Source organism: Anthonomus grandis, chromosome 1, assembly GCF_022605725.1.
Source record: "Anthonomus grandis grandis chromosome 1, icAntGran1.3, whole genome shotgun sequence".
Lineage (NCBI taxonomy): Eukaryota > Metazoa > Arthropoda > Insecta > Coleoptera > Curculionidae > Anthonomus > Anthonomus grandis.
The window spans coordinates 53,648,220-53,658,552 of NC_065546.1; the positions used below are offsets into that span (position 1 = coordinate 53,648,220).

The following is a 10,333-nucleotide window of genomic DNA, read 5'->3' on the forward strand; positions in this document are numbered from 1 at the left end:
TCATATCCCGGAAAGTTAAAACAAAAACACACTATATAGAACCACATGAAACCATTTCGTTACCGTTGCGGTATAATAACGTATTACCTAATTACCTACATTAAATTATAATTATTGTGTTCCACCTAACGTTACAAAATGTGATTTTTGCTATATGAAACAACCCAGGAAATAAGTTTTGTTCTCAGTTAGCCCCACTTTACTTCCGAATTCATATATAGAGGAAAGTAAGAGACGTCGGCAAATAAGTTGATAAAAGGCAAAGAAACCGTTCCGGTCGGTTTTCTTTATCTTGTGCGGAGTTTTTTTTTTTTGATTTTAAACATGTCATGGATTATACGAGTCAGTAGTTGTTGTTTATTCTTTTAATTATATTTTATTTATTTAATAATTTTAGGTTCCACTGTTGTTTGTTTCTTTGAACCTTTTGGTCGAGGTCTATGGCAATCCACAGCCTGGAGGCACTTATCAGTAAGTTTTATTGTACAACTTGTTTCTCAGGTTATAAATTTATTTTTTACTAATTTTAATTGTATTAGAACCGAATCAAATTTATTAATAATTAAAACAGAAATTAAATTATTCTCCAGCGGTACCTGCACGTGTCATATAATGTGTCATGACTTGAGTTTTTTTGTCTTATTAATACAATTTTTAAAAATACAACACCTATTAAAAAATTACAGTAAACGTTGTTACCAAGAATTTGAAAGAGCTTATTAAGCAGTTAAATACAAAAATTTAATCTGTTAAAGAACATTTTTCGGATGCTTGTCAGGGGAACACGAAATATTAAATGTAGAATTTTGATTTTGAATAAAATTCAAAGCTTAATCGTCTAAGTTTTTATGGCATTCCTAAAGCTAATATACAGAATGGTCCGATTTAAACGTCATTAATTTTAATACGTGATAGAGAATTTAAAAAGAAATAGACTTTCATTATAAAGTTTTTCTTAGAAATGTTTAATAACAAAGATACAGGGTGCTAAAGTTAAAAATATTTATTTGTTTATTTATCATACCTTTATTTACTTAACTAAAAGCTCAATTTTAATTAAATTTCGTATGCATGTTATTGTAGTGAATTGCCAATTACTGATGAAGCCAATTTTTAAAAAAAAATTGCCAGTAACATACGGAGGGACTTGGTCCTTTTTTGCCTCATATCTGCGAGGCGCTAAAATATTTTTTTATAAGAAGTCAGCTGTTAGATTCTCCATTTAATTTGGAAAAAAAGTTACTCTTGTAGAATTATGATTTAAGGCACTGTTTTTAAAATATCGTAATTTAATTTCTCAGAAATACCTCCTAAAATGTTTGCAAAAATTTATAAAGAAAAAAGAAAATCGGGCCTGGATTTGTAAAAAAGTTGAATAGAAATAATGACCAGAACTTACCGTAAGTCATTATTTCATTTGACACGTTTAATTTAAGATTCAAGCCTCATTTTCTTTTTTTTTTCAAAGTTTTTGTAGCATTTTAACTGGCGTTTCTGTACAATTAAACAAGGATATTGTAAAAACGGGGCCTTAAATCGAAATTTTGCAAGAACAACTTTTCTTTGCAAATTAAATTTTATCACCTTGCAGATTTGAGGCAAGAAAGAACCAAGTCCCTCCGTATGCTATGCCACTGGCAATTATTTTTAATTTTTTCTGGCAAAATTTAGTTAAAATTGAGCTGGTAGTTTAAAAGTTATGATAAATCAACAAATAATTATTCTTAACTTTAACACCCTGTATCTTTGTTATTAAATATTTTTGAGAAAAATTTTATAATGAAAGACTATTTCTTTTTAAATTCTCTATCACGTATTAAAATTAATGACGTTTAAACTGGACCACCGTGTATAGAACATAAAGGCAACCTTAAAAAATATGACGGCTAACTTGGAATCAACCAATATTATAATCACAGAATGTTATCGGAGTGGTAAATTCGAAATTGCATATGAAAGAAACCAAAATATTTTATTTCCTATTGTCAAAGGATAAAACCTATTTATTCTTGTAAACCAATTTGAAATATGTCGATGTGCGGAAATTTAATGTCGCATTTTGAACATACGTTTACTATCCTATCACCTGTTAATATGATTTTTAGGTATTTTGGAGATCTAGTTAACTGAAAGTAATATAATAATTAATATAAATAGATATAATCTTTTAAGAAATGATAAAAGTCAAGACGTAAAGATATACGTTTTTATATTAAGGATTCGCTTTTTTTTAACATTCGGTTCCTTATACAGTGTGGTGACTTTAACTGGAATAAATTCAGTTAAAACTAATCAAAATTTATCTCGCAAAATTCCTGAGACCCATCAATTTTCGTTTATTTTTTTTCACATTTCAATTTGTATTTTTTCACCTACAGGGGGGGTCCAAATTAACCCCAACTTTTTTTTTTCAAATGGAAAGCCACTTTTTTTAAACTCTCATTGAAAAGAGCCCTTTTTCTTGAATTGCCCTATTTACTTTTGTGATTATCTAAAGGAGAAATACGAAAAAAAAAAACCATTAAACTATTAAAAGTTGCGTTTAATGTATAAGATGCTCAAAATGAGCACCATTTATTTACTTGTTGGCAAAGCCCAAGACGATAATAAAATTCGTTTCTGACATTTTCTAACACTTCTGCAGATATTTGTCGGATTTCTTGCCTAATACGTTCTTCGAGTTCGTCTAGGTTTCCTGGTTTGCTCATATAAATTTGACTTTTCAAATGTCCCCACAGAAAAAAATCAAGTGGGGTAAGATCGGAAGAACGTGCCGGCCACTCGATTGCACCCCTTCTACCAATCCATCTGTTTGGAAAATTGTCATCTAAATACTGGCGTACATTACGGGCATAATGTGGGGGAGCACCATCTTGTTGCATCCAGATTATTTCATCATACAAATCTGGATCGAACTGACTCGGATATAAGGCACGTAAGACTAAACCAGTTCATGTCAAAGAAATTCTAGATATCTTTTCCCAGTTAAAGTATCATTGAAGAATATGGGCCCTATAACTTGCCTGCCAATTATGCCAGCCCAAACATTAGTTTTCTGGGGATATTGTGTATTAGTTTCCCTTACCCAGTGTGGGTTCTCGTCAGACCAGTAGCGACAGTTCTGCTTATTAACATGGCCATTTAGGGTGAATGTAGCCTCATAAGAAAAAAGGATCCACTCCGAAGATATGCGATTTTCGTCAATGGCGTTCATCATTAATTCACAGTACTGAACTCTGCGATCTGGATCGTCTTCCAATAACTCTTGAACGGGTTGCATTTTATAAGGTCGTTTGTTTGCACTTTTTTAAATTTTTAGCACAGATTTATGATGAATAGAGTTTTCGCGAGCTACTCTTCTGGCTGCAGTTACTGGACTTTCTTCCATCTCTTTGCAATATTGACCTTGATATTATTTAAGAGTTTATAATTCAGTAGATGAACATTTAAGAAGTCAACCAGTATTCTCCCAAATAAATGAAGGTACGTATTTCCTCATCCAATATTACATAAAATTCATTGAACGAGCTCTCAAGACCAGTTATATTTAAATAGAAAACCGAAAATGAAGGACTCGGGTTGTTTGATGGGGTAATCTTGATATCAATGATATAAGAAATCAATACTGTTTCCTATACTCCTTCTGTCTTCGGAAGATTAAAGCAACCTTGACACTATTAAATTCGCTTAAGCTATATCTTTGAATTTGTATACTTCTGCTGATACGACTGAACTGATCACTGAACTCCGCTTTACAATAATAATAAATAATATAGAAACGATAGTCGTTAAAAAAAAATTGTATCTGTATAGTATTTGAGAAATTGGACAGTATTGAGATTGTCCGGTAGTTCTTAATCAAAGTTTTGCCTCCTGATTGGAAAACGTGACAGATTCTTGACAACTTCCACTTCTCAGGAAAGATACTAGTCCGAATCGATAAACTGAATATCTTATACAGAGAGCCTGCCAGTGCCGAACCACAGTCTCTGAGCAGAAAAAATGGTCAAATTTAGGACTTTCTTTATTCTTTAATTTTTTCAGAGATTTCAAAACTTCCAACTCTGTCAGTGTTGACATATTGATGTTCTGAACTGAAAGATAACCTGGGTGCTTTATAGAGTGCTTTATTTCTTTTTCTTGGATCGGACCCAATACAATCCTCAGTTAAACTCTTGGTTCTTATGAAGCATCTTAAGTTTTTGTATTGTCAAAATCCGAACTGGCCTTAGCTTTAAGTCCTTAATGATTTCTAATGTATACCACCCCCGATAATTATATTTATTTTTGCATGGCTCATATAATGGGACTAAAAATGCCGCGAAGTTTGTTATAGAAGGCCAAGGCCAACACAGCATCATTAACATTGTTTTTTCCGTCAAGGAAATCCCAGTTAACCTCTGAAATGAGTTGATATAATAAGAAAAAATTGGCTTTGCCAAAGTTCTACTTCTGATTTTGAACATTTGCTTTAAATTTTGCATACCTAAGGATAACAACAATAATTGACAGACAATTGACTGAATGACAATAATTGCAGGATAGCAATTATCCTCAGCCTCTATAGAGACAAAACAGCATTCCCAATACTACATCAGAAGTTCGTGAGAATCTTATAAAACCTTATAAAAATTCATCAACTCCATTACTTACCTACCTAACTATTGAGGTCATTCAAATATTAAGACTACTTAACTATCTCAAATTCAATATTATTTACTGCCAGAAAAAAATAAATCTTTGAAATTACGGTGGACTTATAAATTAACTGCCTAAAATAATAAAAAAATAGCCTCTAACTCTCGCATTAACTCACTCATACCCCCATTAACTCAACACTATCGTATAAATCTAAACTAGTTAAGTTAAAGAAAACCCATAGGGCAACTACCACTGAGGCCATCAATATAGTAGTCTTTTTCAGCTATTTTTTGGCAACTGAAATAACGATTCGAATATTATTTTAATACCATAACCCAAAATTATTTCTTTTCTCAAAAATCAGCATATCTAAGCTTCCCTCAACATGGGACTCTTTTTAATTATAACATTAATGTACGAGCTCTGTCTCAGTGAAGTTGGCCCCACACCCCAAAATATGATATATCTGAATTTATTTAAGAGCTAATTAAAATGTTGTTTCAAATATTATATTTTTGGTTTCTTTAAATGTTTATGGCCAGAGAACAAAACCAATACAGCTATTTTTGAAGCGTTTTTATTTCGACTATCGTCTTTGCAAAATGATTAATTTGTGTATTGCAAAAGGTTCGTTAGGGAGCTTTGTAAAACAAAGGATAGCATCTTACGTTGCTAAGAAGCAGATTTTGAGCTTCAAATCAACGTTCACGAGCCATCTTTGATTATTTTTAACAATCCAATGATTGTTGTTAATAATAATTAAAAATGGCTCGCAGTAAAGCTGTTTCTGATGAAATACCAAAGGTGATCATTCACTTGCTTGATTTTAAAGGTCAAAATGCTTCCCAAATCGCTGACAGTATTCACAAATCGAGGGATACAGTTCGAAATATTATTTAATTGTACAAAACAACGGGATATACTGCTCAAAAACCAAGAATTGGAAGCTGACCGCGTTATTCCGACACCAACTTAAGAGCCTTAAAACGGAGTACCGGGAACTCGGGAAGGGAAATCGGCGTGCTAATTATAATGAGTTGAAAATATTGTAGAATCAGGCAACCAAAAAGGAGTTTTCGAGAGCAACATTTTTTTTTTAATTATTCAAAAACAGACTCGCCTGGGCCAAAGAACACAAACTATGGTCTTCAAACCAATTGAATTCCATAATTCAGAGTGATGAAGCCAGATTTGAAGTATGCGTGAGTGGTAGAAGAAATGCGTTTTGGTAGAAAGAAGAATTGTCTCAAAATAACTATTTTTTTTTTTTAAAGTTAAGTTTCCGGCTTCTGTTACAATTTGGGGATTCATATCAGCAAGTGGAGTAGGGAACTTACACTTTGTGGAAGGTATTATGAATGCTGAAAACTACAGTAATGTGCTTCAAAATACCTTAGTGCCTCAAAGTGAACAAATGCGTTTAAGCAATATCGAATGTATCTTCTAACAAGATTTCGCTTGCCATTCGGCCAGAAAAGTAAAATATCGGATACTAGGAAACAGTATTCCAGCTTTAAAATGGACGTCGAGTGGTCCAGATCTATCGCCGGTTGAAACCGTGTGACATATCATGAAAAAAAAGCCTAGATTGAATCCCGCAAGTTCCAGCCGTTGCAGAATTGCGAACCCGTCTCCAAGAAATTTGGAACAGTTTTACACCAGATGACTGCCAAACATTAATTGACACTCAAGACGTATTAAGGCAGTAATTAATCAAAAAAGCCGATGTAAGGCAGTGGTGATTTTCGCTATTTTGTTCGATTTTTATTAATCGGTAGTTTTTTTGAATTCTTGTTAGATATTTTGTCTCTGTTACAAAATATGTCGTATTTTAGGTTAATATTAAATAAAAATATTGTATATTATCAGAAGTATACATAGTTTAGTTTTTAATAAGTCTTCTCTCGCTAATATGACAAAAAATTTCATAAAACGACGTAGTTGATTCGTAGTATGGCCAACTTCACTGAGACAAGGCTCGTATATCTTCTGCATTTTAGGATTACGCACATTGTTCTGTTTTGTACTAAATCTCTACGCTAGTCTTTGGTTGGATTTACTAAACAATAAAGTTGAACAATATTGCTAATGGGGAGCTTCTAAGCTATTGTAACAAGCCTATTCTAGATATAAAACTCACCTTAATGATATATAATCACAATGATCATAGTAGTTCAATTAAGGATCTAATAATAATTACATGATATTTCATATGTTTCTCATACAGCAATTTAACGCAGTTTATAATAATTTTAAAATTTTCTTTATTTCCAAAATTTAATTTTTGTTTTTTGCCATATTATATTTTGTGGCAATAGTACTAAGATTATTTTTACACGGCCATAAAAACAGTCAATCGTTAGCAAATAATGTAATTTTTTAGTTTTTTACAATTTTAACTATATTATTTCAGAAGCAACAATAATGCTTCTAACCCATAGCCTCCTGTGGTACCTTATGCTTCACTAAGATAGATTCAGACACAGCTGACTCATATTTTACTTTTTGTATTCTGCCAGAAAAGTACTACTTTAACCAATCAATTAAAATGTCCTATCAACAGTCTCAAATGTGCTTCTTAAATCTATAACCCAGCTAAAACTAGATAATTGTCATCAATTTCGCTAAAAAACTTATCGATGTTAATCACAATCTCGCAAGAATGTCTTACTAAACATCTAGATTTGATAGAAACAATTTTATTATTTTAATATCACAGTGTCTCTGCAGCTATTCCTTGGCAATAATTTCTCGTTTACCAGTACAGTATTAATCGGTCTAAAAGTGCTACTTAGTTCCTGGAACCTTTGGCACAGGAACCATTAACGTTGACCTTCAGTCCTCTGGAAAAAGACTCTTAGAAAATGATGCATTCATATAACATCTAGAACCCGGTTTCCAACGTTGTACTGACAAAATATTTAAAAACTCTTATTGAAATGTCGCATTTACCGCTACCAACATTTTTCATTTCACGAACAATTCTTCTTAGCTCAACTATCGAAACATTTTCAAACCTAGTGAACTCTGTAGAACTGTGACTTTTCACATTTTCATTTAGATTAAAATTTGTTAAATTAGCAAATGGTCGATTCCTTTTTTCAGTTATTTTTTCGAACTGAGCCAAACGTATAATCTGAATAAAACTCTCAATCTAAAACCATAAACATTTCCTTTTATTATTGAAGAAGTTAATTTTGAAAGTGAAGTGAACGATTAATAAGGAAGATATTTTCTTACGAAGAAATTTTCCATAAAATAAAATGTCAATATTGTTTACAGGGTATGATGAGATTCGACATCGGATACAACACTTTAGTTTCGCTGATAATAAACAATCGAATACATAAATATTCAAAAAAATAAGAAATAAAAATAAAAATTCACTGTTCAATTTGTGGAGAAAAGACAACCTCCTAAGAAAATATCTTTCTTAATAATAAAACTTTCTTAAAGATCATTTCTTTTTCAGCTACTTTTCTCCCAACTAATTTAATACTAAAACCACATGTTTATTACCATTACTCTCTAAATCTGGTGTCTTTTTATGTCTGCAAATGTATAAAAAAAACATTTTTTTTAATTAAATCTTCCACTCATCATTGAAAATAACATAAACATTATCAGTTAAATCAAAAAGCATTTTATTACAATAATTATTAAACGGACATTTCGGAATACACTGAGATACGCTTACCATATGGCGCCCATCAGTTCCTTCCGTTAAATAAGAAATTTCTGTTTTATTAAAGGGTTATGCAGTCGATTTTCTGTTATATAATAAACTTTGGCGAGAGTGAATACGTCCTGAAAGGAAAGTGAAAAATCTCCAAAAATATTCAACATATTCACATAAAACATACATAAATTTCTTACTAAAGAGTTACTCTATATATGTATATACAGGGTGTCCCATAAATAATTGTAAATAATTTAACAGCAGATTCCTTTTTTTAGTCAAATTTTCCTAGTCCGAAAATCAAAGACAATCAAGATACAGGGTGATAAACATAAGGTAATTTTTTTGAATTTTCGTCATAAATTTAGCATTTATTTTTGCTTTTAAGACAAAATTTAGATAATGTTTCTTTATATGGCACAATCCTAAAATTAACCTGCATATAGGGTTACATGAAATTAATTGTTTACGAAGATACAATAAATACAAGCAAGCAGTTAATGTTAAAAATATTATCTCATTGAGTTGCTGAGTCATTTCCAAATGAGCAATTATTTTTAAGATTCGGAGATCTTTCAGTAAAAGAATTTTAAAGTATATTGAGACAATTGGAGGTCACGTCGATCATTTACTGGCGAATATTCATAATTTTTATTTTTTATTTATCCTTTGCGTTTTATCATTTATTCAATTGTTAATCATAGTGAGATGTTTGAAGTAGATATTTTTAAAGCAAAACTATTTTTACATTGTATGTTTTAAATAAAAATTAAATTATCTGAAGCCTAAGAAAGATTAAAAAAAATTAAAATGTTGCTGGTGGTGCCCTCTATAACCTACTTTTAAAAAAAGGCAACCTGTATAGTTGATTTCAAGCCATTTAATTCAGAGGTGCGACTTATCCAGATTTTTTTAAAGCAGGTTTTTTAAATGAAATGATTTCTCAAAAAAACTAAAATATCCCAATTTTTAATGTCATTTATTAATTATTTCTAGTGTTCACCATCGTATTCACGTCCCACAAAAAATCAAAACAATTTATCACACGAAAATCATCAAAGTGCCAGAACACCATCACCATTTCCACGAGAAAGAGAAAATCATCATCGAAAAAGAAAAACCGAAAGAAGAATACCATCATCCCATCATCTTGAAGGAGGAAGAGCATCACTCTGATTGGACTGGACTAAGTGAGGATAGTTTTTACAAGAAGAAGAGGGACGCGAAATTGTCAGATGACGAGGAGGAGGATGATGATGATGAGAAGATCGGGAGATTGATCCAGAAGAGGAAGATCAAGAAGAGAAGGCTTCCGTATAGGCAACCATATATTTATTATAGGCCTAAGTAGACTATATGTAAGGATTAGTGAGATTTATTGTAATAGTTGAGGTAATTATTTTGTTCTATCAGGCAGTTGAGGTTGAATTAAAACGATTTTTAATGATACAATAGTGTTTTTGTTATTATATTTATCACTGGCTCTCGTACCCTAATACTATTTTGAAAATTGAGAGAAATATATATTGATATGGTAGTCTGTTTCAGCAACTTTTGTCTAGTTAAGCTAAACACACCAAATATTGATTGCTTACTAAATAAGATCAAATGATCGCCAGGATAATCGAACCACCTGTCCTTAGAACATTGAGAGGTTGTTTTTTTAGCTTACATAATGTAGTAAATAAAAGCATTCAAACCTTTATCAATAATTTTAAGGTAAAGTATAGTCATACTTTATAAACATACTAGAAAAATATATTTCTTTTAATGTTCTAAGCAGCTGTCGCTTGTCAATAGTTTCTCTGAAATGAGAATTCTTTCTTAAAGGCGGATGAACCACAACATTGGTCAATGGTATTAGGATGTAGATGTCCAAAGAAAACGGCTATATTAAAGATCCTGCGGGATAGTCCTATTAGAAATCACCTGTGGAAATGCTTAGAACTAAATATTATGATTCTGGAGTAAGATTTTCCATTCGGATCTGCAGGAAAGACAACAACCAAAATG

At 31.5% G+C, this 10,333-nt stretch overlaps 1 protein-coding gene across 1 annotated transcript; it reads left to right on the top strand.

Annotated features, from left to right (window-relative positions):
• Nucleotides 1–262: 262 nt before the first annotated feature.
• LOC126737459 (uncharacterized) lies at nucleotides 263–9,772 on the top strand. Its single transcript, XM_050442374.1, has 3 exons — nucleotides 263–342; nucleotides 398–471; nucleotides 9,317–9,772. The coding sequence occupies exons 1-3, from the start codon at nucleotides 325–327 to the stop codon at nucleotides 9,669–9,671; spliced, it is 447 nt and encodes a 148-aa protein (XP_050298331.1). The 5' UTR covers nucleotides 263–324; the 3' UTR covers nucleotides 9,672–9,772.
• The last annotated feature ends 561 nt before the right edge of the window (nucleotides 9,773–10,333 follow it).

Bases quoted from the DNA above. Each gene is read 5' to 3' on its own strand.
- LOC126737459 (XM_050442374.1), top strand. The intron at 472-9,316 runs GTAAGTTTTATT...AATTATTTCTAG, and splicing joins CAGCCTGGAGGCACTTATCA to TGTTCACCATCGTATTCACG.